Source organism: Narcine bancroftii, chromosome 2, assembly GCF_036971445.1.
Source record: "Narcine bancroftii isolate sNarBan1 chromosome 2, sNarBan1.hap1, whole genome shotgun sequence".
Taxonomy (NCBI): Eukaryota; Metazoa; Chordata; class Chondrichthyes; order Torpediniformes; family Narcinidae; genus Narcine; species Narcine bancroftii.
Genome location: NC_091470.1, coordinates 278,631,169 through 278,656,404, shown reverse-complemented (window position 1 = coordinate 278,656,404; position 25,236 = coordinate 278,631,169). Strand labels below are relative to the sequence as shown.

At 40.2% G+C, this 25,236-nt stretch overlaps 1 protein-coding gene across 4 annotated transcripts in view; it reads left to right on the top strand.

The window, feature by feature from the left end:
* Positions 1-25,236, top strand: part of avl9 (AVL9 homolog (S. cerevisiase)) — a 129,520-nt gene that overhangs the window by 27,249 nt on the left and 77,035 nt on the right. For all 4 annotated transcript variants that reach the window (XM_069921079.1, XM_069921076.1, XM_069921080.1 and 1 more), the window contains 4 exons: positions 16,204-16,324; positions 21,316-21,401; positions 22,379-22,450; positions 24,779-24,868. In XM_069921079.1, coding sequence (XP_069777180.1) covers positions 16,204-16,324; positions 21,316-21,401; positions 22,379-22,450; positions 24,779-24,868 — 369 coding nt within the window. The remainder of the gene's footprint in view (positions 1-16,203; positions 16,325-21,315; positions 21,402-22,378; positions 22,451-24,778; positions 24,869-25,236) is intronic.

The following is a 25,236-nucleotide window of genomic DNA, read 5'->3' as shown; positions in this document are numbered from 1 at the left end:
GACTGGAACTTCATGCAGTATTCCAGGTGCAGCTTCACAAGTACCCTGTACATTTGCAGAAGAAGCTCCTTGCTCTTAAATTCAATCCCTCTAGCAATGGCCAACATTCCATTTACCTTCTTGATTAGCTGCTGCACCTGCAAACCAAGTTTTTGTGATACATGCACCGAAGTCCCTCTTCATAATAGCATGCTGCAATTTTTCACCATTTAAGTTGATCAGATTTGCTAGTTATATTTCCAAAGTGGATGATCTCTCATTTATCGACTTTGTCCTCCATCTGCCAGATCTTTGCCCATTCACTTCACCTATCGATATCCCTCTGCAGATGACTCTCCTTCACATAATTTGCTTTTCCATTTAGAACTTAGATACGCTGCACTTGGTCCCCTCTTCAAATAATTTACAGTTGCAAATGCAACAGTAATCGCTACACCACCTCATTAGCCACTGATTACAACCAGAGAATCAGCCTTTTCACACCATAAACCACATTGACCAAGATACATACATTTTCCTTTTCAAATATATAGTGTCATTTTCTCCCCTCCCATCCCACCCTCCCTACCTCCCCCCCCATTCATTTAAAGTACAGAATCTAAGATACATTAAACCAGTCAAACAATGTCGTCATTCAATAAAAATAAACAAGAAATTCCACTGAGTCAATTCTTTTCATTTCCTTCTCCTTTCGTTATTTTAGGTGGTAGATGTCCCCGGTAGGTTTTCTCTATTGTGTTTCATGTATGGCTCCCATATTTGTTCAAATATTTCAATATTATTTCTTAAATTATATGTTATTTTTTCTAATGGAATACATTTATTCATTTCTATATACCATTGTTGTATTCTCAAGTTATCTTCTAATTTCCAAGTTGACATAATACATTTTTTTGCTACAGCTAGAGCTATCATAACAAATCTTTTTTGTGCACCATCCAAATCAAGTCCAAATTCTTTGTTTTTTATGTTACTTAGGAGGAAGATCTCTGGGTTTTTTGGTATATTGTTTTCTGTAATTTTATTTAATATCTGGTTTAGATCTTCCCAAAATTTTTCCACTTTCTCACATGTCCAGATTGCATGAATTGTTGTTCCCACTTCCTTTTTACAGCGAAAACATCTGTCAGATACTGTTGGGTCCCATTTATTTAACTTTTGAGGTGTAATGTATAACTTTTTTATTAGATTCTTCTAATTTCTCTTTTAAGTCCTCTACTTCCATTTCTACGATTATTTCTCGTTCTTCCACATTATCCACTCTTTTTCCTATCTTTGATATGACCATCTCTATATTAAAAAAAAACTATGGACATTAAGCTAACTGGCCTATGGTTACTTGCCTTTAGCTTACATCCTTTTTTTTAGTATCGTGGAGTTAAATTTGTTGTCTTCAAATCCACTGGGATCTGTCCAGAGAATTTTGGTAACTTATCACAAATGCATCTGCTATAACTTCTGCAATTTCTTTCAGTATTTTGGGATGCACTGCATCAGGGCCTTTTAGGCCCACTAGTTTGCTGAGCACTACCTCTTAGTGATAGCAATTCTATTGAGGTCCTCACCTCCCATCGGCTTCTTAACATCAAACTTTGACTTTTACCCATGTGTATTGCACTATGAAGTCCTTCACAAAATAGTTGTTCGGGGTCTCAGTCATTTCTTCATTATCTGTTATTAATTCCTCCTGGTCATCGTCCAAGGGACATCTGTTTAGATTCCGCTTTTATTTTCTGTGCTAATTTACTTTTGTAATATACTTTCCTTTATTGCTTTCTCAATGGCTTTTCACTCCTTTTTAAAATTTTCCTCATTTTCTAGTTTCCCACGATAGTTGGTGACATTTAATGCATTAGCTTTTAATCTGATGCCTTCCTTTATTTCCTTCATTATGCATAGCTGGCCATCTCTCCCTTTGCTTTCCATTGTTTATGACTGGAATATACTTTTGTTGAGCACTGTAAAAACTCTCTTTGAAATTCCTTCACTGTTCCACCATATAGGCTGCTCTCCCAGTCTACGTTAGCCATCTGCTCCCTCATCCAATAGTTGCCTCATTTGTTAAGGCATAGCACACTTGTTTTAAATCGTACAAGACAATAATCAACCAATTTATGGGTATTATTTAGCAATTTCCAATGGAGATGGACCACTCAAGCCAGTATGTCATTGCTGGTTCTTTTGGTCCACACAAGTCTTCTCCCTCCATATTTCATTGCATTTCATTCAAACTGTCAGTCTTATTGACTTATCTCAGACCTCAGAACATAATAATCTATAACACAGTACAGGTCCTTTTTGGCCCACAGTGTTGTGCCAACCTAATAACCTACTCTATACTAATAGTTTTAAGAGTCTAATAGTCTCTTAAAAGATCCTTGTGCCTGCCTCCACCACTGTTGCTGGCAGCACATCACTCTCTATATATGGAAATTAGTCAGTCGTCATTATCCCATCTGCAACTGATTCAGAATGCTGCAGCAAGGCTCCTACAGGTGCCAAGAAGAGGGACCATATCATCCCTATTCTTGCCTCCCTACAATGGCTGCCAGTACAGCTCAGAATACATTTTAAAGTTCAATTTGTTTACAAACCCCTTAATAACTGATTTTCTAATGCTCTATTCCACTTCAAGACTCCTCAGATCGGCCAATTTAGGGCACTTGGTTGTTCTGTGCTCAAAACACAAACTCAGGGGGGATCGTGCCTTCGCTATTGCAGCCCCCAAACTGTGGAATAACATTCCTCCCTCCATCAAATCAGCCCCTTCCTTTAACTCTTTTAAATTCATGTTGAAGTTGTATTTTTATTCACAAGTGTTTTGAGGTGATTGTTGTTTGTTACCATGTTGTATGCACAAATCTGAACCACGGGTCCTTGTTTTATACTGCACTCTAAATAACTGTTTAAGTTGGATGTAATTATAATCTGTACAGCACTTTTGTCAAGGCAAGTTGTTTTAAATGTGCTATATAAATAAACTAAGCTAAACTATTCTCTGTGGGGGGAAAACATACCTCTTACATCCCCCCCTGTACTTACGATCAAACACCTTAAATCTAGCAAGTTCAGCCTGCGGAATAAACTTCTGACCATCCACATAATCAATACTTCTCACCATCATGTATCTCTCTATCAGGTCATCCCTCATCCTCTGTCACTCAAAAAAAAAATGTTCACTCAACCTATCCCCAAAAGGTATGCTCTCCAATCCAGGCAGCATCCTTGTAAATCTTCTCTGCATCCCCTGTCTAACATCCACATCCTTCCTGTAATGAGATGACCAAAATAGAGCACAATATTTCAAGTGAGGTCTTACTGAGGTCTTAATGTTATCTCATGGTTCTTGAGCTTAATTCCACAGTTAACGAAGGCCAACAGACCATGCACCTTCTTATCCACACCATCAACCTGTGCAGCAGCTTTGAGTGTCTGATGAACATGGACCCCAAGATCATCTTAGTTCTTCCACACTGCTCAGATTCCTCCCATTAACATTATATTTTGCCTTCAAATTTGACCACCAAAATGAATCACTTCATATTTTTCTGGGTTAAACTCCATTTGCCTCTTCTCAGCCCAGCACTGCATCCTATCAATGTCACTTTGTAACTTGTGGCAACCCTCCAGACTATCCAAAACACCACCCACTTTTGTGTAACCCACAAACTTACTAACTTACCCTTCTACTTCTTCATCTTCATCATTAATAAAAATCACAAAGAGGAGGGGTCCCTGAACAGATCCCTGTGGAACACCACTGGTCTCCAACATCAATGCAAAATATGAGCCATCTTCTTAAAATCATCTGTGCAATTCACCACATGTCATCTACACAATTGAACTTTCCATTTTCAAGTTTATTGTTCATGCCATGGTCACACAGCAAAGACAAGATAGCATTTCTCAAGGACCATGGAGCAAATTTACATAAATACAAGTTAGAATAGAAGTTAACACATTAAAATATTAAGTTACATTTAAGGATAGACTGGATAGTTACATGGAGAGGAGAGGACTAGAGGGGTATGGACCGGGTGTTGGTCAGTGGGACTAGGAGGGTGGGGATTTGTTACAGCATGGACTAGTAAGGCCGAACTGGTTTGTTCTGTGCTGTAAGTGGTTATATGGTTATAAGACGTATACAGAAACAGTCCACAGTACCCTATCCATAAATGTTCTGGGAATTCAGGAGTCTAAGTCTGATGGCTTGTGGGGGAAAAACTGTTGCCTGATCTAGACGTAAGGGCCCAAGTGCTACGGTATCTCCTACAAGATGGGAGGAGGGAGAACAGTTTACATGTGGGAGGGGTGTGGAGTCCATCACAATGTTTATTGCCTTTCACCTCCATCAAGTGTTGTATATCTTCTTCATGATAAGAAGAGAGCTCCCAATGATCTTTTCTGTTGGCTTCACTATCCTCTGCAGGGTCTTGCAGTCCGAGGTGGCACAGCTTCCAAACAAGGTGGTAATGCAGTTGCACAGGATTCTCTCAGTACATCCTCTGTAGAATGTAGTGAGGATGGAGGGTAGGAGATGAAGTTTTCTTAGCCTTCACAGGAAGTAGAGGCGCTGCTGGGCTTTCTTGGCTATGGAGTTTGTGTAAAGGGACCAGGTGAGATTCTCCAGCAAGTTCACTCCAAGGAACTTGATACTCTTGACAACCTCAACGGTGGAACCGTCAATGGTCAGCGGGGCCCTCCTGAAGTCGACAATCAAACCAGTCTCTAACTTGCTTCCTACTAATGCATTCTTTCTCACATACTCACCACCTCACTACTCTTTCCTTTCTCTTTGGCTTGGCTTCGCAGACAAAGATTTATGGAGGGGTAAATGTCCACGTCAGCTGCAGGCTCGTTTGTGGCTGACAAGTCCGATGCGGGACAGGCAGACATGGTTGCAGCGGTTGCAGGGGAAAATTGGTTGGTTGGGGTTGGGTGTTGGGTTTTTCCTCCTTTGTCTTTCGTCAGTGAGATGGGCTCTGCGGTCTTCTTCAAAGGAGGTTGCTGCCTGCCGAACTGTGAGGCACCAAGATGCACGTTTTGAGGCGATATCAGCCCACTGGCAGTGGTCAATGTGGCAGGCATCAAGAGATTTCTTTAGGCAGTCCTTGTACCTCTTCTTTGGTGCACCTCTGTCATAGTGGCCAGTGTAGAGCTCGCCATATAACACGATCTTGGGAAGGTGATGGTCCTCCATTCTGGAGACGTGACCTACCCAGCGCAGTTGGATCTTCAGCAGCGTGGATTCGATGCTGTCAGCCTCTGCCATCTCGAGTACTTCGATGTTGGTGATGAAGTCGCTCCAATGAATGTTGAGGATGGAGTGGAGACAACGCTGGTGGAAGCGTTCTAGGAGCCATAGGTGATGCCGGTAGAGGACCCATGATTCGGAGCTGAACAGGAGTGTGGGTATGACAACGGCTCTGTATACGCTAATCTTTGTGAGGTTTTTCAGTTGGTTGTTTTTCCAGACTCTTTTGTGTAGTCTTCCAAAGGCACTATTTCCCTTGGCGAGTCTGTTGTCTATCTCGTTGTCGATCCTTGCATCTGATGAAATGGTGCAGCCGAGATAGGTAAACTGGTTGACCATTTTGAATTTTGTGTGCCTGATGGAGATGTTGGGGGGGCTGGTAGTCATGGTGGGGAGCTGGCTGATGGAGGACCTCCATTTTCTTCAGGCTGACTTCCAGGCCAAACATTTTGGCAGTTTCTGAAAAACAAGACGTCAAGCGCTGAAGAGCTGGCTCTGAATGGGCAACTAAAGCGACATCGTCTGCAAAGAGTAGTTCACGGACAAATTGCTCTTGTGTTTTGGTGTGAGCTTGCAGGCGCCTCAGATTGAAGAGACTGCCATCCGTGCGGTACCGGATGTAAACAGCGTCTTCATTGTTGGGGTCTTTCATGGCTTGGTTCAGCATCATGCTGAAGAAGATTGAAAAGAGGGTTGGTGCGAGAACGCAGCCTTGCTTCATGCCATTGTTAATGGAGAAGGATTCAGAGAGCTCATTGCTGTATCTGACCCGACCTTGTTGGTTTTTGTGCAGTTGGATAACCATGTTGAGGAACTTTGGGGGGCATCCGAGGCGCTCTAGTATTTGCCTCACTACTATTCTCTTACCATCATCACCACAAAGAGCCAGCACATTTTTCAAATGTTGGAGGGAAAACCATGCAATATTATGATCACTGTACCCTGTCATTAATTCACTCTTTTTTGTTTCAACATAGAATTAAATAACCTGCATCATAGTTATTCATATGTAAAATCAAATCATTCTATGTTAGATTATAGAATTTCAGGGGATGAAGTAAATAATTTATTAAACGTTTGGATGAAGAGGAGACATGATGACAAGAGAAGGAAAATTGAATTCTATTAAAAATCTCAACTCAAATCAGTGCATGTCATGAACTAGGAGAAGGATGCTATCAATTTTAAGAAAATAATTTTCAAGAGTACGAGGAGAGATTAAATAATGAAAAGATTCATTTGCAGTAGTCAAAAGGACTCTGGAGTAAAATGAATGAGACAAATAAAAATGAGAAAGCATCTTCCAACCTTGTTTTAAAAAAAATATTTTTGTTGAAAATTCTTTTGGTCAGAATTAATGGCCTTGATTTTAACCAGCTATCTATATTAATCATGGGAAAAGGTGATAATATAATGATTTAAGTTATAATTGAAAATATCAAAATGAAGTTGGGTGTTAACTTGAGGTAGAAGAAGAAGTTTAAAAATTTTTTAAAAAAATTTTCACACTATGAACCATACTGATCAAAATACACACAAACATTTCCCTCTTGAATATACAGTGTAATTTTCTCCCCTTTTCCCCCCTCCCTTCCCTCCCTTCCCTCCCTCCTTCACCCCCCCTCCCCACCCACTCAATGTTCAACATATATGATACATTAAACCCATTAAACTATGTCATCACACAATGAAAATAAACAAGAAAATTGTGTCATCTACTTTTACATACTGGGTCAGTTCATTTCGTCGTCTTCTCCTTCTGTCATTTTAGGTGGTGGAGGTCCACGGTAGGACTTCTCTGTGGTGTTCCATGTACAGTTCCCAAATTTGTTCGAATACTGTGATGTTATTTCTTAAATTATATGTTATTTTTTCCAATGGAATACATTTATTCATTTCTATGTGCCATTGCTGTATTCTCAGGCTCTCCTGATTTCCAGGTTGACATAATACATTTTTTTTTGCCACAGCTAAGGCTATCATAACAAATCTTTTTTGTGCTCCATCCAAATCGAGTCCAAATTCTTTACTTCTTATATTACTTAGAAGAAAGATCTCTGGATTTTTGGTATGTTGCTTTTTGTGATTTTATTTAATTCCTGATTTAGATCTTCCCAAAACTTTTCCACTTTCTCACATGCCCAAATTGCATGTACTGTTGTTCCCATTTCCTTAACCATATAACCATATAACCACTTACAGCACAGAACAGGCCAGTTCGGCCCTACTAGTCCATGCTGTAGCAAATCCCCACCCTCCTAGTCCCACTGACCAGCACCCGGTCCATACCCCTCTAGTCCCCTCCTATCCATGTAACGATCCAGTCTTTCCTTAAATGTAACCAATGATCCCGCCTCGACCACGTCTGCCAGAAGCTCATTCCACATCCCCACCACCCTCTGCGTAAAGAAATTTCCCCTCATGTTCCCCTTATAATTTTCCCCCTTCAATCTTAAACCATGTCCTCTAGTTTGAATCTCCCCCTTTCTTAATTGAAAAAGCCTATCCACATTAACTCTGTCTGTCCCTTTTAAAATCTTAAACATCTCAATCAAGTCCTCTCTCAATCTTCTACGCTTCAGAGAAAAAAGCCCCAGTCTGCACAACTTTTCCCTGTAACTCAGACCCTGAAATCCTGTCAACATTCTCGTGAACCTTCTCTGCACTCTCTCTATTTTATTTATATCTTTCCTATAATTTGGTGACCAAAACTGTACACAGTACTCCAAATTTGGCCTCACCAAAGCCTTGTACAATTTCATCATAACCTCCCTACTCTTGAATTCAATACACCGATTTATGAAGGCCAACATTCCAAATGCCTTCTTCACCACACCATCTACCTGAGTATCAGCCCTGAGGGTACTATTTACCACAACTCCTAAATCCCTTTGTTGCTCTGCACTCCTCAATTGTCTACCATTCAATGTATATGACCTATTTAAATTTGCCTTTCCAAAATGTAGCACCTCACATTTATCTGTATTAAATTCCATCAGCCATTTCTCAGCCCACACCTCCAGCCTTCCTAAATCACCTTTTAATCTACGGTAATCTTCCTCACTGTCCACAACACCACCAATCTTTGTGTCATCCGCAAACTTGCTTATCCAATCCTCCACCCCTACATCCAGATCGTTAATATATATAACAAATAATAGTGGACCCAGGACTGAACCCTGAGGAACTCCACTAGTAACCGGCCTCCAATTGGACAAACAATTTTCTACCACTACTCTCTGACACCTCCCATCCAACCACTGCTGAATCCATTTCACTACCTCCTTATTTATACCTAATGGCTCCACCATTTTTCCTAACCTCCTGTGGGGAACTTTGTCAAAAGCTTTACTAAAGTCCAAATAGACAACATCCACAGCTTTCCCTTCATCAACCTTTTTTGTAACCCCCTTGAAGAACTCAATCAGGTTTGTCAAGCATGATCTACCCCTGACAAAACCATGCTGATTACTCCCTATCAATCCCCGTACCTCCAAAAATTTGTAAATAGCATCCCTCAGAACACTTTCCATCAACTTGCCCACCACAGACATCAAACTTACAGGCCTATAATTCCCAGGTTTGCATTTGGACCCTTTCTTAAACACAGGAACCACATGCGCCACCCTCCAATGCTTTGGTACCACCCCCGTGGCCAGTGACTTCCTAAATATCTCTGTTAATGGCCCCACTAACTGTCCACTAGCCTCCCTGAGTGTCCTAGGGAATATTTTGTCCAGTCCAGGAGATTTATCCACCTTTATCTTTTTTAACACAGCCATCACTACCTCCTCGGTTATCCTTATATGCTTCATGACCTCCCCACTATTTTTCTTTACTTCAACTGGTTCAACATTTTTTTACCTAGTGAATACCGAGGCAAAGAAATCATTCAAAATTTCCCCCATTTCCTCAGACTTCTCACTCAGCCTACCCTCGCTATCTACAAGGGGTCCAATTTTATCTCTCACTAATCTTTTACTTTTAATGTACTTATAGAAACCCTTTGGATTTATTTTTACTCTGTCAGCCAAAGCCTCTTCATGCCTTTTTTTGGCCTTTCTAATTTCTTTCTTAAGATTCCTTCTACACTCCTTGTAGTCCTCCTTCAACTTCTCAGCTCCCTGCTCTTTATACCTCTTGTACACCTCCCTTTTTCTCCTAACCAAATTTCCAATATTTCTCGAAAACCAAGCCTCCATATGATTTCCAGACTTACAGTGAAAACATCTATCTGATACTGTTGGGTCCCATTTATTTAACTTTTGTGTAACCAATTATATTGTATCATGCGTAACCTCGTGTTTATTGTATTTCTCATAGTTCCGGAGCATAGCTTTTCCCATGTTTCATTCTTTATCTTTATGTTTAGATCTTGTTCCCATTTTTGTTTAGGTTTACTGTTTGTTTCCTCGTTCTCCTTTTCTTGCAGTTTAATGTACATGTTTGTTATAAATCTTTTAATTATCATTGTGTCTGTAATCACATATTCAAAATTACTTCCTTCTGGTAACCTCAGCCTGTTTCCCAATTTGTCCTTCAAGCAATTTTTCAATTGGTGGTATGCAAACATTGTATCGTGAGTTATACCATATTTGCTCTTCATTTGTTCAAAAGATAATAATTTATTTCCTGAAAAACAATTTTCTATTCTTTTGATCCCTTTCCTCTCCCATTCTCTAAAGCAAAGGTTATCTATTGTGATGGGGATTAGTTGATTTTGTGTCAATATTAATTTTTGTAGTTGATAATTTGTTTTTTTTTCCTTTCTACGTGAATCTTCTTCCAAATGTTGAGCAGATGGTGTAGTACTGGTGAATTCCCATGTTGCACCAGCTTTTCATCCCACTTATATAGCATATGTTCAGATACCTTCTCCTCTATTTTATCTAGCTCTAATCTGGTCCAATCTGGTTTTTCCCTTGTTTGATAAAAATCTGATAGGTATCTTAATTGTGCTGCTCTATAATAATTCTTAAAAGTTTGGTAGCTGTAAGCCCCCTTGTTTGTACCATTCTGATAATTTATCTAGCACTATCCTCGGTTTCCCCCCTTTCCATAAGAATTTCCTTATTATTTTCTTTAGATCCTTGAAGAATTTCTCTGTTAGGTGAATTGGCAATGATTGGAATAGGTATTGTATCCTTGGGAAGATATTCATTTTAATGCAATTTACCATTCCTATCAGTGTTAGTGGTAAATCTTTCCAATGTTCTAAGTTGTCTTGTAATTTCTTCATTAATGGCTGATAATTTAATTTGTATAGATGGCCTAGATTATTATCTAGTTGAATACCTAGGTATCGGATTGCCTGTGTTTGCCATTTAAATGGTGATTCTTTCTTAAACTTTGTGAAATCCGCATTATTCATTGGCATCACTTCACTTTTATTTGTGTTCTCCATATTCCTTCAATTTCTTATGTAATTGTTTTATTGATAATTCTGGTTCTGTTCAGCTCCCCACCATGACTACCAGCCCCCCCACATCTCCATCGGGCACACAAAACTCAAAACGGTCAACCAGTTTACCTATCTCGGCTGCACCATTTCATCAGATGCAAGGATCGACAATGAGATAGACAACAGACTCGCCAAGGCAAATAGCGCCTTTGGAAGACTACACAAAAGAGTCTGGAAAAACAACCAACTGAAAAACCTCACAAAGATAAGCGTATACAGAGCCGTTGTCATACCCACACTCCTGTTCGGCTCCGAATCATGGGTCCTCTACCGGCACCACCTACGGCTCCTAGAACGCTTCCACCAGCGTTGTCTCCGCTCCATCCTCAACATCCATTGGAGCGCTTACACCCCTAACGTCGAAGTACTCGAGATGGCAGAGGTCGACAGCATCGAGTCCACGCTGCTGAAGATCCAGCTGCGCTGGATGGGTCACGTCTCCAGAATGGAGGACCATCGCCTTCCCAAGATCGTGTTATATGGCGAGCTCTCCACTGGCCACCGTGACAGAGGTGCACCAAAGAAAAGGTACAAGGACTGCCTAAAGAAATCTCTTGGTGCCTGCCACATTGACCACCGCCAGTGGGCTGATAACGCCTCAAACCGTGCATCTTGGCGCCTCACAGTTTGGCGGGCAGCAACCTCCTTTGAAGAAGACCGCAGAGCCCACCTCACTGACAAAAGGCAAAGGAGGAAAAACCCAACACCCAACCCCAACCAACCAATTTTCCCTTGCAACCGCTGCAATCGTGTCTGCCTGTCCCGCATCGGACTTGTCAGCCACAAACGAGCCTGCAGCTGACGTGGACTTTTTACCCCCTCCATAAATCTTCGTCCGCGAAGCCAAGCCAAAGAATTCTGGTTCTGTTAAGTATACTATGATGTCATCTGCAAATAGACTGATTTTATATTCCTTTTCTTTTATTTTTATCCCTCTTATTTTATTTTCTGTTCTTATCAGATCTGCCAATGGTTCTATAGCTAACGCGAACAGTGAGGGAGATAGTGGACATCCCTGCCTAGTTGACCTGCTTAATTTAAATTGGTTTGATATATATCCATTTACTGATACCTTCACCAATGGTCCCTTATATAATGCTTTAATCCAATTAATATATTTCTCTGGTAGGTTGAACCTCTAGAGTACTTTAAATAAATAATTCCACTCTCCTCAAAGGCTTTCTCTGCTTCTAAGGCAACCACCACTGTTGGCATCTTATTTCCTTGTACTGCATGGATTAAGTTAATGAACTTACAGATATTGTCCGTTGTTCATCTTTTCTTAATAAATCCAGTTTGATTGAGTTTTACTAGTTTTGGTACACAGTCGGCCAATCTGTTTGCTAATAGTTTAGCTATTATCTTATAATCTGTGTTGAGTAGAGATATTGGTCTATACATTGCTGTTGTTAGTGGATCTTTCCCCGTCTTTGGTATTACTATAATTATTGCTGTTTTGCATGAATCTGGCATGTTTTGTGTTTCTTCAATCTGGTTCATTACTTCCTGGAGAGGAGGAATTAATAAGTCTTTAAATGTTTTGTAGAATTCTATTGGGAGTCCGTCCTCTCCTGACGTTTTATTGTTCGGGGATTTTTTAATATATCCTGTATTTACTCTATTTCAAATGATTTTATAATTTGTTTTGCTCCTCTTCTTGCAATTTTGGTAGTTCAATTTTAGCTAGAAACTCATCTATTTTGTCTTCTTTCCCTTCGTTCTCAGTTCGATATAATTGCTCGTAGAATTCCTTGAAATTTTCATTGATCTCCATTGGGTTATATGTAATTTGTTTGTCCTTTTTCTTTGATGCCAATACCATTCTTTTAGTTTGTTCTGTCTTAAGCTGCCAAGCTAGTATTTTGTGCATTTTTTTCTCCTAGCTCATAATACTTCTGTTTTGTCTTATGTTTTTCTCCACCTTGTATGTTTGTAATATTTCATATTTTATTTTTTTGTCAGCCAATTCTCTTTTTGTTGTATCTTCCCTTGTTGCTAAGTCTTTTTCTGTACTTGCTATTTCCCTTTCCAGTTGTTCTATTTCCCGATTGTAGTCCTTCTTCATCTTAGTTACATAACTTATTATCTGCCTTCTGATAAATGCTTTCATTGCATCCCATAGTATAAATTTATCTTTCATTGATTCCCTATTTATTTCAAAGTATATTTTAATTTGTCGCTCAATGAATTCTCTAAAATCCTGTCTTTTAAGTAGCATAGAGTTTAATCTCCATCTATATGTTCTCGGTGGGATGTCTTCCGGCTCTATTGCTAATAACAGGGGTGAGTGATCCGATAACAATCTAGCTTTATATTCTGTTTTTCTAACTCTCCCTTGGATGTGGGCTGACAACAGGAACAGGTCTATCCTTGAGTATGTTTTACGTCTACCTGAATAATATGAGTATTCCTTCTCCTTTGGGTGTTGTCTCCTCCATATATCCAAAAGTTGCATTTCCTGCATCGATTTAACCATAAATTTGGTTACTTTGTTCTTTCTGCTAGTCTTTTATCCATCTTTGAGTCCAAATTAAGGTTAAAGTCCCCTCCTATCAGTATATTCCCCTGCGTATCTGCAATCTTCAAAAAGATATCTTGCATACATTTTTGATCCTCTTCATTAGGAGCATATACATTGAGCAAATTCCAAGATTCTGAATATATCTGACACTTTATCATTACATACCTCCCTGCTGGATCTATTATTTCCTCCTCTATTTTGATTGGTACATTTTTATTGATTAATATAGCTACTCCTCTGGCTTTTGAATTATATGATGCTGCCGTTATGTGTCCTACCCAATCTCTCCTTAATTTCTTGTGTTAGATGTGTTTCCTGCACGAATGCTATATCAATTTTTTCTTTCTTCTGTAAATTTAACAGCCTCTTCCTTTTGATTTGGTAATGTATTCCATTAATATTTATAGTCATATAGTTCAACATGGCCATTTCATACTTTGTTTACCTCTCATTTCCGCTTCCTCATCACCACCTTTCCTCCTTATCCATTTCTGTTTTCTTTTTTTGAACGCACTGTAAGACAACACTTCTAAAACATAAAATATTTCCACTATTCCCACATCTAAAATTCCCTTAACCCCAAAAGTCGCCCCCGTCTCTGAGTTGCCCCTTGTCCCTTGCGGTGTAACCACTACTCCCCTCTCCATTTGGATTGTTAACCCGCTCGCAGCGTCAACTGATTTCGTAGTGACTGTTATTCTCTCCCACCCAACCCCCTCCAGAAAAATACTTTTATCTTCACATATAACAAAGCTCACCCTCTTAATTCCCCCCTTACTTCCTTTCTTCCCTATTCTTCCCCTTCTTAGTTCTTACTTATATATTATTTTTCTTCTTTATATGAAGTTTGTCATCATTCTTGTTCTTGTTACATCTCTTCATCTCTCTTTCTGTTTTGGAGGCGTTCTGCAAATTCTCGTGCTTTCTCTGGATCCGAGTGCAGTCTGCTTTGCTGCCCCGGGATAACTATTTTAAGCCACCGCTGGATATCTTAACATAAATTTATAGCCTTTCTTCCATAGGATCGATTTTGCTGCATTAAACTCCTTCCTCTTCTTCAGGAGCTCAAAACTTATGTCTGGGTGGGAAAAAAAAATTTTGACCTTTGTATTCCAGTGACTTTTTGTCTTCTCTCATTTTTTTCATTGCCTTCTCCAATATATTTTCTCTTGTTGTATATCTCAGGAATTTTACTAGAATGGATCTTGGTTTTTGTTGTGGCTGTGGTTTTGGGGCTAATGTTCTGTGTGCCCTTTCTATTTCCATTCCTTCCTGTATTTCTGGCATTCCCAGGACCCTGGGGATCCATTCTTTTATAAATTCTTTCATATCTTTGCCTTCTTCATCTTCCTTAAGGCCCACTATCTTTATATTGTTTCTCCTATTATAGTTTTCCATTATATCCATCTTCTGAGGTAACAACTCCTTTGTTTCTTTAACTTTTTTATCAGTTTCTTTCAATTTTCTTTTTAAGTCGTCCACTTCCATTTCTACGGCTGTTTCTCGTTCTTCCACCTTGTCTACTCTTTCCCTATTTCTGTCATGACCAGCTCTAATCTACTCACTTTTTCTTCTATACTTTTTATTCTTCTTTTTATTTCACTAAATTCTCGCTTCCATATAATCTTGAAATTTTTTTTAATCCATTCCCTTCATCTTCTATTTCTCTGTGCAGAGCTTGATGCTCTCCCTCCTCTTCCACTGTGTCCACTCCGGGGCCTGTGTCCTCTACCTCTCTTCCCCATATCTGTGTCTCCCCTGACCTTCCTGTTGGGCTGTTTGTCTCAGTTTGCTGGGTATTTTTCTTCATGGTGTCTTGATGTTGGTCCTCTTCTTCTGGGCTGGTCATCTGCTCTGTCTCTGATTTCCTTTTTCTATTCTCCTCCCTCCCGTTCCCGTTACTTTCTGTATTTTCCCGCTGGGAGCCCTGCTGTCAGGTCTTTCTCAGCTGTTCAAGCTGTGGAGTTCCACTGGTCCCCCCTCCCGTCAGTGTTGTCTTTGTTGTGTGCATCGCGCATCTCTGTTTGGCTCTGTGAGCCATCTTTGTAGTCCTGCGTTCGGTGGGTCGTGACCCTGCGGGGCTTCCACTGACCTCAGGGAGTGGGCTCCTCTTTCCACGGCAGGTCCCTGCTTCTTCGTACAAGTAAGGCCTTCACCTTTCTCTCCCGGCGTCTTTCCTTCTTCTTTTCTTCCCGTTTTTGGCTTTTCTTTCTTTGGTGCCATTTCCTCCACATCTTTATTTTTTATTTGTTGTGGTTTGTGTGTCTGGGGCTTTGCTTTTTCTTTTTTCCTTCTTTTCTGGAGAGGGCTGGTATTCTTCTACCGGCCACTATTCCATCACGTGACTCCTCCGGTAGAAGAACAAGTTGAGGTGAGGGGTGTGGGAAGTTTTTTCAAAGTAGGCCCAATCAACTACAAATAACCAAGAAGTGACAACTGTGTTCAGTAAGTTTCTTGCTTTGATGGGATCTAGATAATTCTGTAAGCTAGTGAGAGGCTTTTGTGACAATATACAAAGCATCAATACCTTCCATGCTGAGGAATTTTGCTCTTAGCTTTATTGATAGGGAAGCTTTCAATCAGCATCATCAAGTTCAAATTTACTATCATCTGATGTACACGAACAACAAGATAAAACGATGTTTCGCAGGACCACAGTAGAAACATAATACGCAGCACATAATAATCACACATACTCATTCAGCAAATAGGAATATTTACTTGTTTTATTTAGAGAGACTCAAGGTTACAGGATATTATTCAACCTCATTGCTTGCAAGAAGATATTATTTCCCAGCCTGGCAGTCCTGATTTTGATGCTCCTGTATCCTTCCTGTCATTTTAATGATTTTCTGTATTGACCTTTGGTCTGATGCCATGCAATACAAATACTCTGCTAATTTTTATTAAAAAACTGTTTACTAATTCTTGCTGCCCTATTGTAATTTCCATTCTTGAACACTGCAGGTTGAATTTTCATATCCACCATTGATTCCAGAAGAAGGACATGATGGTCACAGCCTGCCTGAGGAATGGAAATACCTTCCATTTCTTGCCCTACCAGATGGAGCACACAACTATCAGGAGGGTGAGTTAAAGAATCTCTTCATATTTATACCAACTACAGTTATTGTTAACATCAGTTTGTACTCCTGAGATCATGGTCAGACAGGGGAGAGACCCAAACACTATTGCCTTGCTGATATTTAATGATAAACTGAAGCTGGATCCTATTGGTGCTTCATTGACTACTTTTTTGGAAAAGGCATTGAGATTTATCCTAGTTTCTTGGCTGTGGTCTTTCCACAGCATCACTAAACCATTTTTTCTTGTTAGTTTGACCAATGGCCAGTCGGCAAATTGAAATGGCCCAAGGCTGACAGGGGGGCTGGAGTTGATGTCAGCCACAACCAGCATCTCAAAGATCTTCATGACGGTGGATGTCAAAGCCACTGGTCGATAGTAATTTAGGCCCGTTATTGAGCTTTGTATCAGTGCTGGTATGATGGTGGCCATATTGAAGCAGATGGTGACTGTGATCTTTTGCAGGGAAAGATTAAAAGTAGAGAGGTAGGGTAATCTGGAAGAGAAAAAGTTAGTAAGTCCAGCAGGGAGAATAAATAAGCAAGTGAACATCATGGGAATTCAAAGTTTAGCTAAATTTTAAAATTATTTCTAATTAACATGAGTGTCACAATATTGTTCCCATACTGAGGTTATAGTTGAAGAATGAGCAGAACTGGCAACTCAGTATCCCAGAGGATAATATTTTCAGGCGAAACTCCAGGGAGTTAAAGGAGAGAAAATATTGCACTGTTAGTCGAAGACTATTCATCAGTCAGTGTATTGCGTATCGAAGTTGGCAGGTAATTTTGCAGTTGGCGAGGTCCTATTGGGAGTATTGTATTCAATTTTGGTCACCCATGCTATAGATAAGATGTCAAGCTGGAGAGGGTGTAACGTTGATTTACGAGGATGTTGCCAGGACTCAGCAGGGTGGAGGGAAGGATGTTCTGAGTTTTAGGGAGAGATTAAGCAGGCATGGGCTTTATTATTTGGAGGATGAGGGTGATCTCAGAGGTGTACAAAATCATGAGAGGAATAGATAGTGTGAATAGAGTCTTTAGCCCAGAGTTGGGGAATTGGTAACCACAGGACATAGGTTTAATGTAAGAGGGAAAGAGATTTAACAGCAAGTGGAGGGGTAACTTTTTTTTACACCGAGGTGTATGGAATGGGCTGCTAGAGGAGGTGGTTGTGGCAGGTACTATTGCATTGTTGAAGAAAATATTGAATGGATTCATGGATAGAATGAAATTTGAGGGAAAGAGGCTGGCGGGACTAGTGTGGATGGGACATTTTGGTTGGGGTGGGCAAGTTGGACAAAAGGGTCTGTTTTCACACTGTATGACTCTTTATAAACATTTTTATTAATTTGATCGAGAGAACTATCACATGTATATATTGTTTAGATATTAATTATATAGCTTTTATATAATGCAATACAGAATATGAGTCACATATCAATTATACATTGTCTTATATAATTCTCAAAAAAAAGTGAAATACACACTGTATGACTCTATGATGAAAGCACAACAGTATTGAGACAGAATATCCAAGAGACTCCTGATGTAACCCCATATGATTAGGAATAAAATTTTGTTGGAATGTTACTGGAAGATATCAGTTTTCTAAATATTAACCAGGATTATTTTAGTGTTAAAAGCTCAAAAGGTTGGGATTTTGAGGTGTGTCCAGGAGAGCTTTTTGTTTTAAAGTGGTTCTAGGAAAGTAATGATATTAATGGATAAGGATATGATTGGTCGGTTGATGAAAATACTAATTTGTAGTATTTATACTCAATACTCTGACTGATGATAGGAAGCATGCCTTTACAACCTGATCCACTTTCTGGGAGTATTGGACACGCCCACCTTGCCTTGTTGTGCGTGTGCATGCAGCGTAGTCATGTTCACAGAGTAGTCAAGTGTGCATAAGGTAGTCATGCGCAGGCACGGAGGACGGAAGACTACAACAATATTGGGCAATAACTGGAGAACATAGATTGTGTGTGGCTGTTTGTTGTTGTTAAGAATTCAGGGTCATCATGTTCCTATGAGAAGTAAGATCAGGTTTACAGGAGATAATGTAATACACTAAAATGCTGGAGAAACTCAACAGAAAGTAAAAGGCATCAAAGTTTCAGGCCTGAGCCCTTTTATCATAATGTGGAAAAACAGGTAAGAGGATGCAGGTGGGAGGGTAGAAGAAAAGATGTTGAGAAGTGATGGGGGAAGAGGGCAATGGACTAAGAAGGATATCTCTGATAGGAAAAGGAAAGGAATGGGGTGGGGAACTGGAGGAAGGGAGACAGAGGGGTAGGGAAAGAGAGAGACGAATGTGCCGAAGTAACCACCTGCTTCAAGAAGGCCATTGTTACCCCAGTTATGAAGAAAAATGGAGTGATGGGCCTCAGTGACTGTCGGCCAATGGATCTGACATCCACCTTCATGAAGTGCATCGACAGGATGGTCATAGCTCATATTGACTCCAGCCGACCTTCGACGAACTCCAGTTTACAAGTCCACAGCAGATGCTATCTCCCAAGCACTACACTCAGCCTTACAACACTTAAGACAATGAGGACACTAACATCAATCTATTCATTGACTATAGCTCCACTTTTAACACAATAGTACCAAAATGATAATGTCCACACTACATGACCTTGGCCTCAGCATCCTCTCCAAGATCATTCTCAAACCAAGGTGACGTGCATACTCTGTCCCCTTGGTACTCCATGTACATACGACTGCTCTGTGTACACACAGGATTGAACTCCACATCCACGCACGACTGAGCTCCACGTCCACACACGACTGGGCTCCACGTCCACGCACGACTGGGCTCCACGTCCACGCACGACTGGGCTCCACGTCCACGCACGACTGGGCTCCACGTCCACGCACGACTGGGCTCCACGTCCACACGCATCTGGGCTCCACATGCATGCACGACTGTATTTCACATGAACATGCGACGGTCCTCCGTGCCTGCGCGTGACTACCTTATGCACACATGACTAATCTGTGAACATGACTACGCTGGATGCACACGCACAACAGTAATCAGGAAAGTGGATCAGGTGGCAAGGTGGGCGTGTCCAATACTCCCAGAAAGTGGATCAGGTTGTAAAGGCATGCTTCCTATCATCAGTCAGAGTATTGAGTATAAACGTTGCCAAGTCATGTTGCATTTGTGTAAAACATTTATTAGATCAAATTTCAAGTAGTTTATGTAATTCTGGTTGTGGAGGCTTTCGGTTTAGATTTTATGTAGGTTCCTTGCTCATTTTCAAGATACAGTGAAAAACTTATTTTGTGTGCAATTCAGGCATCACAAAAAGCTGGCACAGTCCAGTGATATTTTTCATTTAAAAATTCACAAAAACAAAGTGACACTGTTGATCATAGAAAACTAAATCCCATGATGTTGTGCCAATCTATATATAAATTCACAAAATCCACCCTACCATAACCCTCTTTTTATTTCATCCATGCGGCTGTCTAAGAATCTCATAAGGGCCCCTCTTATTCCAGCCTCCACCATCACTCCTGGCAAGGCATTTCAGGCACCCACAACTCTTAAAAAAAATCTTATCTCTAAACTTTCCTCTGTTCACTTTGTATAGAATGACAGTGGTCAAACTGGCAAATCAGGTTCACAGCGGCTCAATAATTCATGGATGGTTCAAAGTGCAGCAAACAGTTGCTCCCTGCTTTTAGCAGTGTCACCAGGATGTTGCCAGAGATAGAGTGCATTAGCTTCAAAGAGAGGTTGGACCAACTTCGATTGTTCTCGATGGAGTATTGTAGACTGAGGAGAAACAAGTTTATGTAATTATAGATAGAATATAAAATTATAAAGGGGCAGAGGTAGGATAGATGAGCAGAATCTTTCCCTCATTTTGTAAATGTCAAATACCAGATGGGATCAGCTTAGTGTTAGGAAGAATGTTTGAAGATGATTTACAGAGCAAGGGAAAATGGCGATGCAAGTAGACAGGTTGATAAAGAAGGCATTTATCACGCTTGCCTTCATCGGCCATGGCACTGAGTACAGGAGTTGTGACATAATGTTAAAGCTATACAAAATGTTGATGAGATTGCATTTGCAGTATCGTGTGCTGATCTGGTTACCCATCTATTGGAAAGATAGCATTAAGCTGGAAAGATGCAGAATGATTCAAGAACTGGCAGACTTGAATTCTCAGGAGAGGCTGAATAGACTGGAATGTAGGAGTCTAAGAGAGGACCTTAAAGAGACCTTTGTCAAATCACGAATGCCACAGATAAAGTAAATCGTCATTGCCTTTTCCCAGGGTAATGGAATTGAAAACTAGAGGGCATAGATTTAAGGTGGGAAGAGAAAGATTGAAAAGGTATCTGACAGACAAATTCTTCACTCAGAAGTTAGAGGGTATATGGAAAGAGCAGCCAGAGGAAGTGCTGGAGCACAGACAATTGTAACTTTCAAAAGACATTTGACCCTTGCATGGAAAGTAAAGATTTGGAGGAATATGGGATGAAAGTAGGCAATTAACAGGCCAATTTTGCCCTGCGAGGCTATGCCGTCAAATTTACATCCCATTAATCCACCTTCCAGTACATTGAAGGGTGGGAGAAAACCAAAGACCCCGGAGAAAACCCACACAGACACGTAGAGAATGTACAAACCCCTAACAGAGAGTGCTGGATTCGAACCCAGGTCCAGTCCCGATCGCTGGCACTGTACATCAACCATGCTGCCCATGGGACTGGTGTGGTCTGTTCTGTGCTGTAGAACTCCATGTCTCTAAGTTTTTTTTATATGGAAAGGATGATGGATGCTAGGGTCATGCCTCTGGGGCAGTTGTAGAATCAGATATAATGACAAATTTGAAGAGGTACATAAACAGATACATGAACAGTCAAGGGAGATGGAATGAGTTAGATTGGAATCATGTTCAATGCAAACTTAGTGAGCATATTTCTATGCTGTCCTGTTCTGTGATCGTTGTGTTTCTCTCTCCTTCAGATACAATTTATTTTCATTTGCCCCCAAGGAGTGGAGGCCAAAAAACGGTCTATGGTGTTTCCTGCTACCGTCAGATTGATGCCAAGGTGTGTTTTCTTTACAGAGAATTTAACTTCAATGATTTGTATGGTAACTATAAAGGCACAATACTAGCCACCTTTCAGTACCCCATATAAAGATGTCTAAAGTGGTTAAAACTGATGCAGACATCTCTGCCAGAGCCCATATATTTTAATTTCCATCTTCTGACATGTCCTAGAATACAGTTGATCAGGCCTCAGGAGATTTATCCAACTGCTTTTCTAATTTTAGGTAACCCTACTCCCATCTAATTCCACTGTTTCCTTTTCTTTACCTATTTCTGTACTTACTATTTTTCTGCACTCTTACAATAACCCTGAACTCTTTTCATCTGAGTTTGAAAATCCTTTTTCCGACAAATGACCGCTCCCAGTCATCTTTTGAGAGTTCATGCCTTATCCCAAATTTAACTTGAACTGGAGAACGAATCCTGTCTTTTTACAAAACGCTCTTAATTTTTTAGAGATACAACACAGTAATGCTCTCCTGGCCCATAAGCCAGTGCCGCCCAAATACACCAATTAACATACCACCTTTTACAGTTTTGGAGGGTGGGAGAAAACCAGAGCACCTGGACGAAACTCGTGCAGACATGGGAGAACGCACAAACTCCTTACAGACTTTGCCAGATACAAAACCAGGTCACTGGTGCTGTGGTAGTATGGCACTAACTACTAAAACTAATAGTACCAGGATCACTGGTCCAAAAATGCTTCCCCTCTGACTCTTAATTATTGCCAGCTATGCTGTGAAACTTCTGTGATTCTATGATTGCCTTTCTGGACCCTATTGTATGCTGTTTTGGAACTTATGGAAAAATTATTAGTAAATCAATATTCAAACTTTTAACAGTTATGAATGCAGATAGTTTTCTTCCATTGCCATGGTTATCATTTGCATATTTTATCCTCTTTATCAAGCCATGGCAATTAGTCCATGTTTCTGTAAAACTGTAATTTTAACAAATTTTGTTTAATTTCAGACTCTGAAGGTTCGTCAAGCAGATGTCACTCGAGAAACTGTTCAAAAGAGTGTCTGTGTGCTTAGCAAGCTGGTAATTCATTTTTTTTGTACAGTTTCTTTAATAAAGTGTGTGTATATATGTGTGTGTATGTGTATATATAAAAAATAAAATCTTAATTTTATTTTGAGTTAAGTTTGAACAAGAACAAATCTCCGGAATGGCATGGTTGGCGAGGCGATTAGTGCAATAGCTTTACAGCGCCAAGGATTGGGGTTCGAATCTTGTGTTGTCTGTAAGGAGTTTGTATGTTCTCCCTATATCTTCATGGGATTTCCCCGGGGGAGTTCCAGTTTTCTCCCACCGTTCAAAACGTACTAGGGGTGTAGGTTAATTGGGTGGCATGGACTCATCGTCCGAAATGGCCTTGTGTCTGAATATTTTTAATAAACTAAACACAGGTGTTCTGCAAAGTGAACGGTTAAGTATTAGAGTAGCTTTTTTCTTAGCTTTTTGCAAAATGGTCAGTCACTGTTTGGAGACTGACCCTTTATCAAGGCAAAACTAGGTCTGTCAACCTCTCACCTTTTATCATTTTCTCCATCATCTCTGGGCCCCTCCTCTAGCTTTTTTCCCCTTTATAAAGTAATTTCCACAATTCTATATTATTTTTACTAAAGGGTTCAGATTCGTTTTGGGGTTTATATTCGAAATTTATAATGCACAAATATGCTGGAGAAACTCAGCAGGTCAGGTAGCATCCATAGGAAATAAAAGGTAACAAATGTTTCGGGCCTGAGCTTGTTTAATTCTCTGATGTGAATTTGTTGTTTTTAGAATGTGGCAATCTAACAAAGGCCAATGTACCGGTACACACAAATTTATATTGTGTGTGTGTGTGTGTGTGTGTGTGTGTGTGTGTGTGTGTGTGTGTGTGTGTGTGTGTGTGTGTGTGTGTGTGTGTGTGTGTGTGTGTGTGTGTGTGTAAACGGGTACAGAATCTTTTCTCAAAACCCTTGGGACCAGAAACTTTGGAATTTTTAGGATAATAGAATTGTGCTGATTTCAGATTTATGCAAAACAAAGACACACTCCAACTAGAAGGGTTTCTAGACTGTAGGGGGGGGGGGGGGGATTTGCAGCGGCACTGGACAGGGGGCGATGGCGGCCATCTGAGCTCCCGACATCCTGATGGAGGCCCCTCACCCCTGCTGTCTACCCACTGGAGCTCCCAATGCCCCGGCAGCCCACTGAACCAAGCTTCTGGCTGCAGATCCTCACCCCAGACGTCCACCCATCTCAACCCCCAATGTCCCTGAACTCCCGACTGCAGTTACCCACCCCAACCTACCACTCCAAGCTCCTGATTCAGACGCTGGATGAGGAGGTGCTTGCACAGCGCTGGACCGGGTGGGTGGGAGGGGAATGTAGAGTGTTGGGCTGTCTATGACTAATCAGACATCCATATACGGCGAATCAGAGGCGCTGAACTCTGTTTCTCCTATAAGGTAAGGATTCCCTAGTGTTCCACTAATTAACGACATGGACCAACATGGAATATTCAAGCATGAGTTGAGCATTGGGTCATATTGGCACCAAATGTGAGCTTTGGTATGCAGACAACATCCATGGAAAAAATGTTCGGTTTTCAGAATTTTGGATAAAAGATTATGTACAGTACGTGTGTGTGTGTAATATGAATAATATATAATTTATTATTTATATATTATGTGTGGTGGGGTATTTACACACACACACAAAATAAATATATATATTTTTTAATATATTACACACACACACACACACACACACACTTTCTTTAGTACAGACACCTGGTAGAAATTACTCACATAGAATTGCTGCCTGCATTTCTATGAATTATTGTTGATGATTTTATGATCTACTGACTTTAGAACATCATTATAATGCTGAATCATAAATTATTCTTTATCACATAAATGGAAATGCTAGAAATTTGATGGTCACGCTATAGACTGTTGGCAATGAAAAGGATATAGAGGAAATTTACCAGATTGTTGCCTGAAATGGAGCGTTTTGATTACGAAGTGAAGAACTGGAAGGTGTCTTTGCTTTTCTGAGAGTGCACCAACAGTGAGGGGAGGATCTGATGGTCATACATAAAATTATGGAAGGCATTAAAAAAAAGTAGATCGGAAGAAACGTTTCTCCTTGATAGACCTCTCCAAAACTAGAGGATGTGAATTTAGTGACGATTTAGTTGTGGTGGAGACAGAGTTTTGATTTGACAAGACATGGAAGTCTATGGTTCAAGTGGTGGTAAATAGGATAATTGGAAACAAATACTTGATGACTGGCAAAGGCACTCTGGGCTGAAGGATCATGACATTGCTGTATTATATTTTTGAATTAATTGATACTCCAGCAATTTTTTTTTAACAGCCGCTTTACGGGTTGCTTCAAGCAAAATTACAACTCATCACACATGCTTACTTTGAGGAAAAAGATTTTTCACAAATATCTATATTGAAGGTAAGAAATGTATTTTTTTTTGTTTTAATAGAAATGTTTGAGAATATGGAATATGTCCTTCATAAACAACTTCGGTTGAATAGTATTATCACTTTAGAGATTATTATTGTTCTTCATTCATCATGTATATTCATTATTAGTGATCAATACCAGAAACATGAAGGATATTTAGAAGACCAAAGTCATTGTCTTAGCTTGTCAGATCTGTTTTCTAACAGCTGACTCTATTCCTCTCCTGATCGTGTAATTTCACAGGATGAATTGTTCTCCTTCTATCTGCTTCATCACCGTCCTCATAATATCACCTCTTTTGCCCCAGCTCATCTGATTTTGAATCCCCCATCCATGTCATTATTCTCCAATGCTGC